The sequence below is a fragment of the Rissa tridactyla genome, chromosome 2 (assembly GCF_028500815.1).
Source record: "Rissa tridactyla isolate bRisTri1 chromosome 2, bRisTri1.patW.cur.20221130, whole genome shotgun sequence".
Classification (NCBI taxonomy): domain Eukaryota; kingdom Metazoa; phylum Chordata; class Aves; order Charadriiformes; family Laridae; genus Rissa; species Rissa tridactyla.
This window is the reverse complement of record NC_071467.1, coordinates 26278470-26296607: the sequence shown is the minus strand read 5'-3', so window position 1 is coordinate 26296607 and position 18138 is coordinate 26278470. Positions and strand designations below refer to the sequence as shown.

The 18138-nt window shown below is 40.1% G+C and overlaps 1 protein-coding gene across 3 annotated transcripts in view; it reads left to right on the top strand.

Moving 5' to 3' along the window:
- The window catches only part of DPY19L4 (dpy-19 like 4), a 32965-nt gene extending 22356 nt beyond the window's left edge, over positions 1-10609 (top strand). For 2 of the 3 annotated variants that reach the window (XM_054192080.1, XM_054192078.1), the window contains 4 exons: positions 1552-1634; positions 3422-3554; positions 3867-4025; positions 7260-10609. In XM_054192080.1, the coding sequence (XP_054048055.1) occupies positions 1552-1634; positions 3422-3554; positions 3867-4025; positions 7260-7424 (540 nt within the window). In that variant the 3' untranslated portion in view covers positions 7425-10609. The remainder of the gene's footprint in view (positions 1-1551; positions 1635-3421; positions 3555-3866; positions 4026-7259) is intronic. The other variant, XM_054192079.1, reaches the window with a different exon arrangement.
- The last annotated feature ends 7529 nt before the right edge of the window (positions 10610-18138 follow it).

The window sequence follows — 18138 nt, the reverse complement described above, 5'->3', positions numbered from 1 at the left end:
TCTCAAAGTTGTCCCTTTAGTCTGGCATAACCTGTAAACTTTATCCTTTTCAAAAAGAGCTGGCATCCAGTAGCTTTCACTTACCATTTATAAGAGCATGAACATGCTCCAGCCCTGCAAGGCTGAACAGCTTCTCATCATGCCTTCTTCAGATAACTACTCAAAATGGCTTTAGGACTTACAAAATGGCTGAATAGGAGCCAGCAGTGTGCCCAGGTGGCCAAGAAAGCCAACAGCATCCTGGCTTGTGTTAGAAATAGTGTGGCCAGCAGGACTAGGGAAGAGATCATTCCCCTGTACTCGGCACTGGTGAGGCTGCACCTCAAATGCCGTGTTCAGTTTTGTGCCTCTCACTACAAGGAAGACACTGAGGTGCTGGAGCGTGTCCAGAGAAGGGCAACGAAGCTGGTGAGGGGTCTGGAGCACAAGTCTTATGAGGAGTGGCTGAAGGAACTGGAGTTGTTTAGCCTGGAGAAAAGGAGGCTGAGGGGAGGCCTTATCGCTGTCTACAGCTACATGAAAGGAGGTTGTAGCGAGGTGAGTGTCGCGACAGGGGAGGTTTAGATTGTACTTTACGAAAAATTTCTTCATAGAAAGTGTTATCAAGCATTGGAACAGGCTGCCCAGGAAAGTGGTGGAGTCACCATCCCTGGATGTATTTCAAAGATGTGTAGATGTGGTGCTTAATGACATGGTTTATTAGTGGACTTGGCAGTGCTAGGTTAATGGTTGGAATCGATCTTGTGGGTCTTTTCCAACCTAAATGATTCTCTGATTCTAAAATTGCCCCCCATCTCAGTAAAGGACCTGTTGTTCCTTTACCCCCCAAACCTGTCAGGATAGGGAAGCTGTGGTGCAGGCTTGCAATCTGGGCTGGTCTCAAGGAATTTGCATTCTCTCTAACTTCACAGAATCCCTCCTTTTTCCAAAATGTTTTTCAAGAGCATAAACTGAGATATCCTACTTCATACAGTATAGTGTACTTTCCTTCACTGCAGTCATTGAAGTAAAAGTCTGAGGAAAGTCCAGAGCAGATTACCCACATAATGCTCCTCCAGGAAATTTCTTCTCTCCTTTCCTGCTTGCACAGCACTTTTCCATCAAATCACAACAGTCCAACCGCTCCTGCTCAAGCAGGTTTACCATGAGGGATTTGTCAGCTTCTTGGTTCAGTGTCCTTATTGATATGCATTTGCATATGAAAACCTGAAGTGTGGTTTTCTGCATTTAAGGCTAGTTAAAGTTGATGAATGTTGTTGCCACGTAATTTGGGGGGGGGGGGGTGTGTTCCATTTTTTTTAATTATAAGTATTATAATAAAATAGAGAGAGATGAGAACTTGTGTTTAATGTACTTATTTTGGAGAAGGTCTCCTGCTGTCAGGTAAGTATAAACAGCATGTTTTGCAAAATATTCAAACAAAAATACCAGTCAGGAGGGAAAACTCAAATGAAACCCATTTCTGTTATGTTATTTAAGGCCTTAATGTAATGAGGTGCTCTATAGATTATTTTTTTTAACTGTAAGTAACCAAAAATATGTTTCCATCAGTTTCTCCCTAGGATAATGACAGAGCTTTCAGAACTACAAGAATTCTATGATCCTGATACAGTAGAACTCATGACATGGATAAAGTAAGTATGAAGTCTTAAGTTTCTATTTTACTTCTTTATGTCAGGGTATTTTTATCTCAGTGTTTTGTGGAGCTACCTGTATGAATCTTGAGTTTTCCCTTGCTAAGTCATTACATGATGTAGGGGTAGATGGGAGGAGAAATGTGTATTTAAAGTTTGGTATTAGAACGAAGAATTTATCATTGATTACAAGAGGAAAAGATCATGAAACATGCAAGCAAATCACAGGTATTATCATTGCTAGACCCAATTCCCAAATAAAGGTGGACATCTTAGTGCTTGGTTCTTTGCACACTAACTTCTCAGTAGATTAGAGGATTCATGTTGATTGTAATTCCACGGGGGACAGAAACGCTGAAATTTTTGTGTGCACAAGCCAGTAAAATGAAATGCCTGAATGTGAGGATTTAGAGACTTCAGTCAAGAAACATTCAGTTTAACATGTATGATTCAAACCTCCCCTTTGACCAGAAGGCTGGAAAGGTTCTTATCTGGCTGGCTAGGCAGGGCATAGCAAATCCTGACCTATATTATATAGTTCATGCTGAGCCATATACATAGTTAATTCTGAGTCAAGTTATTTTCACAGATATATTTTTCTTCTCATCAAAAGTTTCAGAACTGGGTCCTGGCCTCATTCAGTCTAACTTTGAACTATGTCATTAGGAAGTATACTTCTCTGAAAGTTAGATCCCATGTGTTCAGATAACTAACTTACCTTCAACTGTATTTTTTTTCAGATTATTTTCTGTATTTATGTAGTCTTTAATGTCAACCTGTTCATCTTCAGAAAAGACAAGGCTGGTAATTATGGTGTTCCAGCCAATTTCTTCTTTCTGTTAATAGTAGTGTATGTTGTTTGTCACTCCTGTAGCTCTTCAAGGCAGCAAGTGGAATAATGCCAAGTACCTAATGGCTTTTGCATTAGTCTGCATATATTACACTTCAAGTACATAATTAATCATGGTGAATTGCACTGAGATTCACTCAGCTAAGAGCAATTTGACTGCCCTTATTTGTAGCAGCTGTTCATATTTTTAATGGAAATAAGGAATTTTTTTTTTAAGGATATACTTAGATGTCCATATTGGAATTTTAATTGAATGTCATTATTATAGTATATTTTCTTAAAAGTTTCTCTCTCATAAAATGAATTTATTTTGAATTTTCTCTGCAGGAAAAGTTGCCCAAAGTCTGTAATGAAGTGTGACAATGACTGTTTTCTTTCACTAATGCAGGAATACAAATAGTCAAAAAATGAAACCAAACCCAGAAACTTAATTACTGTAGGTGTTATTCTTTATCATGAGACTATTTACTTGTAGATGATTAAATACATATTCCTAGAGATCAAATGAAAATAATCACAAATCTTTCCCTTCCGAGATAACATCATGTGGTTTCTCCTTCTACCTACCCTCCCTCCCAAGCTTGTTTTGTCACAAGTCAGCAACCATTCAGAAAAGCAATAGTTTGATACGTTCCAGGACCTCTCTGAATGGTGCTCCATGGATTGCAAGGAGAGGAGGAGAATGGCCATCAGCCCTTGCCCCAGCAGCAGACCTTCCTTGCAAACTCCGTATTGCTGCAGGTCTGAGCTTTTCCTGGCAAGGAAACTACTGCCACTGCAGCATTAACACCAATTCTGATTAGACCCCCAATGATATCTTCATGCACTCCAATTCATACTGCAGCATTTTATGAGATTCACAGGGTTTAAAATTAAAAACATTGTTTTGAGAAATGCATCCTGTACTCAGATGTGTATGTTGATGTCGCTTTTGCAGACGACAGGCTCCTGTGGCTGCTGTGTTTGCAGGCAGCCCACAGTTAATGGGTGTGATTAAGCTTTGTACCGGATGGATGGTGTCGAGCTTGCCTTTATATAATGATGATGATCTTCTAAAAAGAAATGAAAATGTGAGTGTCCAGTTCCATAAATGTGTGTGTATTATCAGTGATTTATAGTCTGTTCCATCATGTAAGACTGATGTGCTTAAATGAGATGTGTGGGAGTACTGTAAATGTTAATGCTCCAAAGAAGATGACCTCGTAACATTCCTCATGACACACACATTTACATTGCTCTTCTGTGCCCCCAGGGCCACCTGGCAATGCAAATTATTTGTTTGGTCCCACTGCATGTGAGCAGCATTCCAAATACCATGACCCCCAAATATTTAATTTATCAATGATTTTTGCATTACATGAACATGTTTTCTTAATTTATAGATTTATCAGATCTATTCAAAGAGGTCAGCAGAGGATATTTATAAGATACTGACATCTTACAAAGCCAATTTTCTGATTATTGAAGATTCAATTTGCAATGAAGTGGGACCTGTAAGAGGATGTAGAGTTAAAGATCTATTGGATATTGCTAATGGTCATGTAAGTAACAGTAAGAAAAAACGAATGTTTGAATGCATAAATAATTCATTTTGAAAGAAATAATCTTATAATGCTGATCTTATTTTTCTGATTGTAATTGGCATGTAGGCAAAAACTAAAAAGTTTTAAAAGTGGTCAATTAAGTTTTGGTTTGTCTTTCTTACATGCCTGTAATCTTACCCCATACTATTTAACTGCCCTAATCCCTCCTGATACATCAGTATCTAGCTGTGCTGGTTTTGTGCCAATCATTAAATACCATTTAAATATATATAAATGTTTAAGACTGTAACAGCTGAAGAGGTTATTACAAAAGCAGTAAAGCCCTGCCTCAGAGGGTATTCTTTACTAACTTTAAAGATGAAATCTTGAAACGGATAAACTCAGTTCTTCTAAGACTCTGCCTGGGGTGAGGACCAGTCTGCCATTCAATTCAGTACAGCCTATTTGGTAATGATGAGGTTATGAGTTTGGTTCAGCCTTCCACTTAGGTTAGTACCCCAATAGATAGTTTAAGCCACAGCTGTTAGAAAGATTGGTTGAATAAACTGTAGAGTTATGAAGATACCCATGAATGCTGCTTCAGTCATTGCCATGCTGTGTCTGCTCTGCATGCTGATGGAGCTGCTCTTGCTGCTAAAGTAGGGAGTAGGATGAGGTTTATGAAGTGGTCTCATTACCACTTCTGCTTCCTGGGAATTCATCGAAAGTTTTTAATTTAGAGAGGCAGGAGTGGCTGTAAACTCACTTAGGGTTTGGTTGCTTATGCTCAGGTCACCAGGGGAGGAGGAGTCACCAGTTACTTCTAAGCCATCACAGGTTAGCTTCATTTACTTGGTTTCCTGACTAAGAAAAAGAACTCAAGCATCTGTTTGACGTTACAGCCTGTTGTATGTTAACTATACCAAGTTAATACTTGGTTTGAATGCTTTTTTTTTTTTTTCGAATGGGGAGGTACATATGTTTCTTGTATATAGTCTTACATTCCATTCTTGGAAAAATACAAGCTGTTCATCTGTGTTAGGTGTTTTATAAGTTCTACTTTGGATGATACACGTTTCAAAAGAACTTGTAATGCAAGCATTTGATTTCTGTACTTGCTTTCATTTGGGGGAGTAATTGTGGGGGTGATATGTTTTTAGGGAATTACTCTTTAATTTCCCCAGGAATCTACAAATGGTGTCAGTTTCACTTGTAGGTTTCCTGGACAATTTATCCATGGATGATAATGTCTCTGTTTTTCTATTAACTTCCTTACCATTGCTGAGATCTATGCTTTTTCTTTCTTTGATTTGCTGCTAAAATCTTGTATGCCGTGATTATTTCATGTTGTAACCAATACACTATACGATAACAGAGTGTGTGTGTGTGTATGAATAACCATCATCATTGATGATCAGCATATGTTATCTCTCAGTCTCTTCTCAGATCTGTTTTTGCATGAGTAAGTTCCCATTCCCTCTTCACACTTGGGATGTCAGCTGGAACAATTAACCACAATTTCAGGATTCCGTTCCCTCGTACTCCTGCATCTCTCATCTACACGCTTCTTGCATCCTTCTCTCTTGCATATCTCATCTCCATGCTTCTTGCATGCTTCTCTCTTGCACATAATCCTGATATCATCCTAACTTCAGCAGCACAGTTGCACTGTCGGGTTTTTAAGTTTTTGTTTGATTCATGTATCAGAATGGCTTTCTTCCTTTAGTTCGTAACACCCAGTTATTTAGCAGTTCATCCTAAGAAACACTTCCCAGTACTTTTCAGAGCAGCTGTTGCTTGTGATAATTTTAATCAAGAGGGGGGAAACATCAAAAGACAATATCCAGTGCAAGGAACCTGTCTTTGATAAATGCCACACACTCTGCACTGTCAGTACACAAAACTAGTCATTTAGTATTTTCGTGTAATTAGGATTGTCAAAGTGACAAGGGTTATCCTATTTATAGTGGAGAGATGAAGAAGGCGAAAAGAAGGTTCATGATGAGAGTTTCAGTTAAAATCTGTTCAGATGAATGTCTGTAATCTAAATCAAAATAACAAAAAAAATGGTATATACATTTGAAGGTAGACAACTGAGCATTCAATATTTTTAGAAGAGTGGTTGGCTAGTAATGAACATCACTTATGCTTGCTGTCTGTGGCCAAGTCCATACCGACTTGGATGCTAAAAATGCTAGTTGTAGAAAAAATATTGGAATGGCCAACAGGAATAAAGTATTTTTTTCAGAAAGTTGGCATAGTTTGTTCCTGAATGTTGGTGTGTTTTCTCAGGAAGCTTTGAAACAAAACTCTCAATTTGCTTGCTAACAAAAATTGTCTAGATCATATTGAAAAATTATCAAGACATTGCAAACTAATGGGAGGTAGGGCATATGTAGTTGGAGACTGCAGCATTTATTTATTCCCAAAGTAAGAGAGACAGTGGAGAGGCTGTTGACAGGTCTATGAATGTGTTTTCCAAATTGCTCTGTTGAAGAAAAGCGTTACTTTCTAGCTTGGACTGTGTCCTATAGTCCTAGTTTATCCTAGATACCTTGTTTCTGACACTGTCTGAGAGCATATAGCTATTGGTGGGGCAAGACAGATGTTTTCCAGCAGTCTGTTGCTGAAGGCCTGAAACTCAGGGGAAATATCTTTGCGTTTCGTAGCCACCAGTAGATTTTTCTCCGTTAATTTGTGGTACCACCTTTTTTTAAACCCATGTAAACTTATGCTATCAGAACGAGTAGCGAAGGGATTTCTTCAAGGCTATCAGCTAGTAGATGCTAAAGCGCACAATTTCCTTCCAAGTCAATTGGTTGGAATTTATAGGGTGATACATGTGTGTGTCTTCAGTCTTTATTAGGTATGTCAAACTTACTTGGCCTGGAAAAAGTAATTGAGAATTTCCTTCCCTACATAGGTAGTTTGCTATATGCAGATCAGGTTTGAAGTACTGGGTAAATGGGGCATGTGGATAATTTCCACTGCTGTTGTTCTTTATTGTATGAATAAAGTACACTGATTTTAATGTCTACTATCCTGACAAAGGTTTTAATTCACCAAGGCTGTTTTAGATGCTTAAACAAATTATAAGGGAATATATTTTCAGTTTATTGGAATCATACAGTGCGGAAATTAAATGTCTATTGTAAATGAAATTTTCAGAATACAGAAGTAAATTAAATGTACAGAATTATGTTCTGTAACCGCTTATCTTCAGTATTTTAATTAGATCTTCTTTTCTGACAGGTGGTTTGTGAGGAAGGCGACAGTTATGCCTACTCAAAATACGGACGATTTTGTCATGAAATCAAAATGAACTATTCTCCATATGTGAATTATTTCACTCGGGTATACTGGAATAGATCCTACTTTGTATATAAAATCAACACTGTGATATCCTTCCAGTCATGAAAAAGCATGCAAGCTTCTTTCTGAGGATTGACTGTGAATGAAATTCAGTTGGAAAAGTTCCTTTTGATCAAGGAAGTTATTTTTGCAGATACATGCGCGCACATGCAGTGTATTGACAACTTTATTTTACCAGACTGGAATTCTTTGAACTACGGATCAACAGACACATATACCATCCTTGAAGGAAATGGGAAAATATGTCAATTTTACAGTCTCTACAAAGCGTGAGAGTCTTCCACGTTTTTGCATTTTTCTTCCCATTACATATCATCTTAATCTTCATGTAAATGAGATTTCTAACTTTAGCGTTAGAGAGCTAATGTGGGTAGACTTCAGTAAATGCAGAAAAATTGTTTAAAGAGCTCATTTAAGTCATATAGCTTTTATTTTCTAGCAAGAAAGCAATCAGTATCCCGAGTCTTTTCAAGTAAGTGTTTGGGTTTTTTGGGGTTTTTTTGTTGTTTTAATTCTTCCTGTCTTCCACTATAAACATTTTTATGTTTATCAAACTCACATTCATGCATCTTATGTATAGTTATAGTGTTTGTATAAATCAAGTAAGGAAGATTTTATTTAAACAACACTTCCATAGATTAAGGCGCTGATCTCTACGTTGTTAGAGAGACATTGGTGGAAGTGCTTGAACTTAGACCTGGCAGTAGGAGTTGACGAGGTCAGATCTTCGGTTTGGAAAAAACTTGTCTTCAGGATTTTTCCATGCTTAAATGTGGATGTGTGTATGCCTAAGTGTGTCTTAGCAGCCATCAGAATGGGCCAGTATACACAAGTATGCCACGCTTGTTTAGACAAGTGTAGCAGGACAACTAGGTTTGCTACTGAGACTTCTGCACTTCTGTTTCACCCCCTCTGTGTGTGTGCTGGTGGGTGTGTGTGTGTGTGTGTGTATGGGGAGGGATGGGTGGTATTCATTTCATTCAACTTACTGTGTGATAGTTATATTAAGGTAGTGCCATAACTGTAATTTAAAACACTAAAATCACCACCATTAATAAATAATGGTACAGTTGTTCATAGCTATTTTTTACATCAATTATGCAATTACACTGAGATCTTTGAAAATTTGGGAAAGTACTCTGCAGTCTTGCTTCCCTCTAAAATTTGTCTTCCTTATGTGACCCCCTTTGCCTCTACAGCTATTTTTCTTAACAAATTATCTGTTCATCCTCTTTGTTGCTCGTTGATATACCTTCAAGATAATGCTTTATCTTGAAGAATGATGCTTTAATTCCAACTCTGGGCCTAACCCTGGTGTTGTGAATGGAAAATCCAATAAAAGGTAATGGTAACTTTGCTTACATAGGTGTAGCTGGACAAAAAAACAGGATGTAAGTTTTGGAAGAGGTTATTTCCTCTGTTAGGAGCTACCTATAGTTATGGATTCTTGCAACACCTGGCCCAGAGACCAGTCTACCAGCCATGTGGGAACGATTCTTTGGAGCCCAGATGTCTTTAATGAAGAATCTAGCGTAATAGGATGAACCTTCAACTGAAAAATCTGCAGACTGTTCTGCACATGAGAGCTGCGAAACAATCCTTACCGCGCTTGTTGGTAAAATGCAAACTCAGAGATTTTAACTCTGAAATTATTAGGAACTGCAGCACGTTGGTGTATATGTGTGATTCCGATCTGCTCTATGCAGATACATTTGCTTACTTGACACTAACAGGTAGTGCTGAGATTTTTTTAAAACCTATTATCGCTATCGGAGTGATTTAAAAGAAAAAAGCTTTATTTTAAAAGTCAACATGTCTGTAATCTGTTTTTTCCTTTCAGTTATATTTTTAGGCCTATGAGTCGTGACAAGTTGTTAAATTATGCATTTTATTTGAAACCAATGTTCAGATGAATCCATCAAATATACTGGATGTGATCATTGAGAGGAACATTTATCAGTATAACTTACAAGTTAAAAGTAAATATCCTTTCTGGGGATGCAGGCATTGTGTTGAGGGTAGCGTGTATACGTGTGTGTGTGTGTGTCTCTGGCAAATGCAGTCGGCATTTATTTGCTTATGCACAAGTGCATGTTTTACTGCACTGAACTGTTTCAGACTTTTCAATTACCACGTAACAAGAGAAGCTGGTGTATTAACTTGAGCTATGGCAAGCCTGCAGGAACCTTCTCTGTATGTGCTAGTGTGGATGTAGATGTAATATTTGGAAGTAAGTTTAGAGTTCCTTATACAGTTTAAGTTTGTTTGAATTACTGTCAAGGAATTACATGTCTGTGTGTCAGTCATTTACCCGCCTGAAGTTAATCATTCGTGAATACCATTTCATAACAGCAATAAGGCATTCCAGGTAGCGAACTTCAGGGTTACAACTGCACTTGGGTGGATGAAGTCGCATAGCTTACGGCTTCATGCCTTAGACTGCCATGCCAAGATGCAATATTTAACCATCCTTGACTGCCTGTTGTGTTTTACCCCAATGCTGTATGTATGCGTTACCACATAGAAAGTAGTTTGAATACTTACATGTAGAGCACACATGTTAAGAAAAACACAAACGAGGCCACCCGTACATCTAAAGAAAACTGTCTTGTAGCACATTGGCCTTTATACATGTTTAAACAAACATGTCGAACTTTATTTGAACTGTGACATAGTTGTTATTAGTTTTGTCATAGTTTTTAAGATGTATTCTTGATACTCCAATTGATTCTGCTTTAGGAGAATCATTTACAATTTTTACCTTGCTTTTTATATTAGAGAAAATTGTATTGCAGCACCATTGGCACAGCAGCCTTAAGTAACGGAAGGAGCCTTTTATGTGGGAGAAACGTTGCTGTTGTTCCAGGAAAAAGGCGTCATTTTTAAAACGAGTAACTGGAAGAGAATCATATCTTACAAAGAAAATTATAAGCTTGAATTTCTTATCCAGCTATGGATTAGCAAAAATATCATTGTCTGTTCTAACCTCCGCCTTCTGTGTAAAAGAAACAGGAAGTTTCATGATATCCCTCAGAAGGACAATAACAATAATGCATAATTACATCGGACTTGTACAGACAACCCTAGCTTGGTTTTCAACCAGGTCACAGGTTTAACTCCCTGAAAGGGCTGGGGGAACGTTTTGCAAATTTTGATCTGTTTTGCTGTAGATGTTGCAATTCAGTTGAAACATGTGCCTTGCAAGCTTTTATTAAACAAAGAAAAAACTCGGTTTGTGTTTCTTTTTGTGAAGATTTTTTTTTTTCTTTTAAATTTCTGTCCCTCTGATTTCTAGAGCTTCCACTGTGTCTTATTAGCCCAGCCCCCCGGGATGCCTGTGTAGTAAGTGGTGCAGGTGGGATGGGCGCCAGCCGGCTAACAGCTGTGTGCTGGGAAGAGTGAGAGTTAAAATAGCAATTGGTGTTGCTATTTCGCTGGCTTATTTCCTCCTTCACAGTTCCAATTTCTGATACGCTTGATCATAGTAAATGCAAAAAAATTACCTTGAAAGAATAAATTGAGAATTGTGTTCTCAGGCATTCAGCTGTTACCATTACAGTTGTGGATTAAAGTTTAATCAAGCCACAGCTAAACTGACGTGTGCAGTTTTGTCTTAGTCTTAAAAAAACACTCTTTCACTTCCTGAATTATCACATACTTGAACTCAGTTGATAGATTTTGCCAGGAGATATTTGAGACTAATTAAGTAAAGGCATTTCAGAACACAAGCTTCTATTCATGTTATTTAAAAAAAATACTGGTTTTATTTCTTCCAAAGTAAATGGAAATAGGGTTTAATACAATACAATCGTAAATACAGTATCCTTTGCAGGCGTAAGGAGGAGATACACAAATATTGAAGAGGGCCAAAATGTTTAACAGGCATTGAAAATTCTTCAAACTGTTTGCTCTGGTGGCACTACTGTGTACTGAAAGGTAGGAGTTTAGGGACCAAATCTTGTTCTTACCACCTTATTTTTACTAAGTCATCTGCAAATGTCCAAATCTTGTGACCTTCATCAGCTTTTCCATGCGATTCACATGAACAGGAGCCGCGAGATCAGGTCGTAGGGATTTGTAAGCTGTCATTGAAACGCTTCTTAATGACGGCTGTTAACTACATATAACCTGTCCTTTAACCAAACATCTAAGAGGAGAAAGCTAGGCTGTTTGCATGAATGCGTGGGCATGCATGTTGCATTTGCATTTCAAGACATCTGGTTTACTGCTGTGATTTGGAGATGTAATGAGTAGCTTCTATTATTGCTAGTGGTGGTTGAATCTGTAAATCCCCTGTATGTTGATGGGCAGATGGGTTCTAGAGTGCTGTGGTATGAGAGATGAGAGAAAAGCTGAGTTTATGCCAACACAAGCAATATTTAATGTGAAATAATACCTCAACATAAATCTGTATAGTCATGCCTTTAGTACTCTTTTTAACACTTCGATGGGGAAAAAAAAAGTGAAAATATTAAAATGCGTAGTGTGTGTTTATTTTAGTAATCATTTTTACTTCACCCATACAGCTAAAAGGAAATATCATCATTATGTTGCTGCACTCGTGCTATGCCGGGCTAGCGATGCCTAAAGGTCTTCTGAATTGTTTGGTACCTCAACTAGATGTTTAAATGTCTAATTGATCTGGCAACATTTTTTATTTCAGCTCAATTGAATCTATGTAATTCTGCCTTTCAAGTGGTGTTTAAGGTTACCTCTTTATTTGGTGGAAGAGAGGTGGGTGTTTAATGCCTTTCAAAGTTTCAAACTCTTACTTCAGTAATGCAGAAGAATTGTTGGTGGTGCTTTACTTGTTAACGGTGACGTTGAGCAGTAGCGTGTGTGGCACATGGACGTGTCTATGTGCAGGTATTTAATAACAAATCTAAGGAATCTGATTCCTCTTATCCTCTTTGTTGTCTTGGACAGTTTTTTATCAAAATTATGTATACATAGTAAATATTTTTTCTCTTGTGACAAACTTTTTTTGGGAAAAAAACAAAACTGTAATAAAAGCTAAGCCCAGAAAGTGTGGATTGTTTGGGACACAAACTGTTTATGTTTTCTTTTGAGAAGTCCGATACCCTTTCACAAAAACCACGTAGTTCATAATGAATTAACCGCCTTCCTCTGTTGCAGTAATAAAATGAATTTTGTATTTTGTTGTATTATTGGCATATGCAATTCTCAGTCAAGCGAAGGCTGTACAGCATAGTTCAAATGTCTGTCTGAACGGGGCAGCATAAATTCTCTGACAGCTCTCGAGGGTTAGCGGCCTGCTCAGGCTGGATCCATATGTCGTGTTGGGACGTACTGGTGTGAGGATGAGCAGCAAAATGTGAGGTGCTTCATATGGAAGTATTGAACTCGGACTTTCTCCCTAAAGATCCTCCTACAGCAATGTATTGGGTTTGCATGGCAAGGGTTTGGTAGAAGAGGGGAGCTACAGGGCTGGCTTCTGTGAGGAGCTGCCAGAAGCTTCCCCTGTGTCCGACAGAGCCAATGCCAGCCGGCTCCAAGACAGACCCGTGGCTGGCCAAGGCAGAGCCCATCAGCGACAGCGGGAACACCTCTGGGATAATGTATTTAAGAATGGGGAAAAAAAAACCCTACAGCGACTGTAGCTGGAGAGAGGACTGGGAATACGTGAGAGAAATAACTCCGCAGACACCAAGGTCAGGGAAGAAGGAGGGGGAGGAGGTGCTCCAGGCACTGGAGCAGGGATACCCCTGCAGCCCATGGTGAAGACCATGGAGAGACAGGCTGTCCCCTTGCAGCCTGTAGAGGTTAATGGTGGAGCAGATATCCCCCTGCAGCCCGTGGAGGACCCCAGGCTGGAGCAGGTGGATGCCTGAAGGAGGCTGTGACCCCATGGGAAGCCCATGCTGGAGCAGGCTCCTGGCAGGACCTGTGGATCTGTGGAAAGAGGAGACCACAAGAGGAACCCATGCTGGAGCAGGTTTTCTGGCAGGACTGTGATCCCATGGGGGACTCACGCTGGAGCAGTCCATTCCTGAAGGATGGCACCCCATTGAAAGAACCCACACTAGAGCAGTTTGTGAAGAACTGCAGCCCATGGGAAGGACTCGCGTTGGAGAAGTTCGTGGAGAACTATTTCCCATGGGAGAGACCCCATGCTGGAGCAAGGAAGCAGTGTGAGCAGGAGGGAGCGGCAGAGATGATGAATGGACCACAACCCGTGTTCCCCATCCCCTGCACCACTCGTGGCTAGGAAGTAGAGAAAATCAGGAGTGAAGTTGAGCCGAAGAATGGAGGGGTAGGGGGAAGAGTGATTTTAGATTTGTTTTTTTTTTCTCATTATCCTACTCTGATTTCATTTGTAATAAATTAAACTAATTTTCCTGAGTTGAATCTGTTTTACCTGTGACGGTAATTGCTGAGTGATCTCCCTGTGCTTGTCTCAACCCATGAGCCTTTTGTTGTATCTTCTCTCCCTTGTCCAGCTGAGGAGGGGAGTGACAGAGTGGCTTTGGTGAGCACCTGACATCCAGCCAAGGTCAAGCCCCCACAAGCAAGCACATCACCTTACTATGGTTTGAAGAACCCACAACAATTTACTGTCGTTTAGACAATTATTCTATCACCCGATGACGCCTCCCCAAATGGGAAGGGGAATCAGGGAAAAAACAAGGAGAGCTGAGCGTTGAAATATAAACAGATTTGATAGAATAAGACTAAATAATTAACATTAATAATACTGAAGAACCAATATTGATCCCAATACCAATATAAATATACGAGGATTATACTCAGGCCATGCTATCAGCAGGAAGCTGTGCGGTCCCAGCAGGGGACAGCAAATGTGGGACACTGCGAACGCTGCGGCTTTGGGAGGAAGGGAAGGGGCTCAGGGGTCTGGCTCTGGGGCAAGAATCAGGATCGCAGCCATCGTAGAATAGAAGAAACTCCTCAGCAAACTTTCTAATTTACATTGAATGTGATGTTCGTGGTACAAAATAATCCCGTTGGCACCAGCTTGGGTCAAGTGCCCGGGTCTCGCTCCTCCTCGTCCCTGCACCTGGCAAGGCTCAAAAACACCAAGACTTTGAAACCCGCATCCCATAGCTGGCTATAAAGGAAATATTTTGACAAATTCAGACACCAGAGTCTTCTAAAAACGCAGTTTTCCCAAGCATTAGAAGGGACCTTGCCAAAAAGTAAAATTACTGAAAGATAAATTAATCCCACGTCGCTCAAACCAGGACACGCCTGGAAATAAATTGCTGTGCAACATCAACTATTGTAACATCTGTGGTGAATTTTTACAGATCATGATTACATATATTGGAGCCTTCTATCATTTTATAAGATATTATTAGTAGGAGTGAAATCTTTGACTGCAGACCACTTTGTAATAACTTACTGTGTAATGACATGAAAACCTTGAGATTATTCTGGTTAAATTCTAAAGATGATAGAAATATCCAGTGAAATAGATCATACACTTTATATATTCTTCTTATAATCAGTGTTTGAGAGGTGTTAGGTAACATTACTGTTGGTTTGGTTTGGGGGCTTTTTGTCCCCCTAAATAATTTGTATTTTGTCTCTAGGGCTTAGTTTCCCAGATTTTCCAATATTTGCTGTGACCCAGACTAGCAATACTTCAATTCCTGTGTGCTTCCAGATTGCTCAGGTAACAACGGTGATTGATAGACATTTTTTTTAATAGTAACGAGATGAGATGCATCTCATTATGAATTAAATTGCATATACAGAATATACAAATGCAAAGCAATATGGAGCATTACAGAACTGTTCAGTAGGTTATAACACACCAGCAGTACATATGTTTACCTTCAGCATTTTGAGTAGCTTTACAATGCCTTGGAATTTCTTCTTGTTTCAAAGCTTTGACAGTAGTGTCTGCTGTCAGGCCTTGAGTCTTGATGGTGCTATACTGACTGCTTAGAGAAAGACCAAAACCATGTCAGGCTGACTGGCTTTTTACACTGTTGCTATAAATACCAGCAGATTCTGTAAGATGAGGGTGAATATAAAATGATGCCCTGAGCAGCTGTGGTCTCCCTGGAATAATCGCTGGGTGCTGGAAAGAGCCCGTGTGCTTTCTTTGGTTGACCTAACTCCAACTCTGGGCAATAACACAGAACCACTGCTGCAGGAGTGACTGACCTCGTTATGCACTTTGTAGAAAGGTATATTAAAATTAAGTCTTGTTTTCATTTCATCGTGAAAACTTATTTTGGAAACACACACTAGCGGTGTAATTTGTATCTGTTTCCACATTAGTAAAACCTAGATAAATGCTGCTGCTTTTTTATTATTTTTTTCTTTTTTTTTTTCCCTCCCAATTTGGCCCATTTTATGGTGATCTGAGCTGTACTCTGAACTGCTGGTTGCATTGCAGGGACTTGTCCCAGCTGTGAGAGAGGGCCAGAGGAAGGCTCTTAGGCTTGCTGATAGCGTGGCCTCTGAATAGCAACTCCTAGATTTAGTGGTTGCAATTCGTGGTCCTCAATTCACCAGGTAAGGTTTGCTACAGAAGACTCCTAAAAATAAATTTCACTATGACCCTTTGGCAATAGAAGCTGACAGTGTCCTGAAGAATGGAATGGAATGGAATGGAATGGAATGGAATGGAATGGAATGGAATGGAATGGAATGTGTTGGGTTGGAAGGGACCTTTAAAGGTCATCTAGTCCAACCCCCCTGCAGTAAGCAGGGACATCTTCAACTAGATCAGGTTGCTCAGAGCCTCATCAAGCCTGGCCTTGAATGTCTCCAGGGATGGGGCCCCCACCACCTCTCTGGGCAACCTGTTCCAGTGTCTCACCACCCTCATTGTAAAGAACTTCTTCCTAATGTCTAATCTAAACCCACCCTGCACTAGTTTAAAACCATTGCCCCTCGTCCTATCGCTATGTGCCCTTGCAAACAGCCCCTCCCCAGCTTTCCTGTAGGCCCCCTTCAGGTACTGGAAGGCCGCTATAAGGTCTCTCCAGAGCCTTCTCTTCTCCAGGCTGAACAACCCCAGCTCTCTCAGCCTGTCCTCATAGGAGAGGTGCTCCTATCTAAGGAGCTTATTTAACTCATTTCTATTTATTTCTTCTCCAAGAGCCATCTCCACTGTCCTTACTCAGGTTGCCTCTTGGATTAATGCTGTATCAGTCTCTGTGGCTTCCGCTCCAGTTTCACTGGAAGAGTCTAGTTCCTGTGGAAGAGGTGGCTACACTGAAAGAGCCATACTGTTTTCTTGGCAGTGTCCTGAGAAGGAAATGAGGTTACTCCGGAATGGTCACTCTTGCAGCATTTCAATATATCCTGTACGTAGATAGATAATTCATTTTTTGAGAATTGCTTACTGTTCCTCAAACTGCTCATCTGCCTGTTGATCCCTGATGAGCATGTAGAGTCAACGGTGAACAGTGGACAATTTTTTCCTGGTTTTCGATGTAGTTACTGGGGCAGAATATCACCCACTGACCCTAAAGAGACCCAGACGCAAGTCTGTGCTTTGACTTTCCCAGTCCCCATCATCTGAGCTGGACCTTCCTCCCCACCCCTCAGTTCCAGAAGAAAAATGATTTTCTTTGAAAAGACTGATGGAGATGGTTAGTCTTTTCATCAATACTTTCATATTTCCAAAAAAATAATGAAGATTGGTCCATTATAAATAACTTTTACCATTTCAAAGCGGGTATTTAATGCGTACACAGCTGCCTGCCACCAGTAAGAGAAGTGTTCCAGCCATGCCTGGCTGGGATGCAGTCACATCATTTTAAAGCCATTAATCACAGTCAACCGCACCTCAATGTGTTTGCATCTCTTTAAATTGTAGGGTAGGATGTATGTCCACAAAAATACATATGTATAGATTCATTTTGTCATTGCACAGGTTTTGAGCAACTGGATGCTGAAAATAACACAGTTGTGCTGGTGAGTGTCCACAGCAGCAAGGTTGCCGCTGGTTCTGCTCTGTGAGGTGCGCCCTAAATGCCATCAGTGGGAGTGATGGGCAGCAGAAGTCTAAATTTACATCACCAAAATGATGTGTCAACGAGGGCATTATCAATAGAGGGGTTCAAATGTATGAGGGAGCACTGGGAATAAAACCCAGCTCGTGTCTTGCCGGGCTGTAGACGAAACCGTACGTTTCTAACTGTGCATGTGTGAATGTAAGAGAATAAAAAGGGCAGCACCTCTTGCAATGTGGGGTACAACTGAGCCCTTGATTTTGAGAGGATTTAATTTGCTTGTTGGGTGTTGGTGTAAGGCCAGTAGGACGCATCGCATTTCAGAAGAGGGTATGTTGCACTCTAGCTCTCTCCCAATCTAAACATCCTAAACCAAACGCTCATTCGGGTGGTCTGGCTGGCTCATTAAGAGTCGTAAGTTAACGAGCTTTCTAGTGCCTTTGTGAGGCAGGGAATTATTCACATTTTATTTTTACGTAGGGCACAAAGAGTAAAGATAACACACTCAAAGCTTGCTACAGCACGTTAGCCACGGACGGATCTTTCCTCTTGTTACTGGTAAACCATTCCTTAAAAATATTTGGGTTTAGTTTTTGCCTTCCCAGTCTGAGATCTCACATCGTGCCCATTTTTAGAAATGATCATCCCTTCACTTTCCTAAGGTAAAAATAAAGGCTGGCGGCTTGTAGTAACGTGATGTGATCACCCAGTGATCAGCTCTCCTTAAACCCGGTAGTTCCCTGGGTGGCAGAGGTGCAGATCTAGCACTTGGTTGTCACCTTTGGCTGTTGCCCGTCATATTTGAC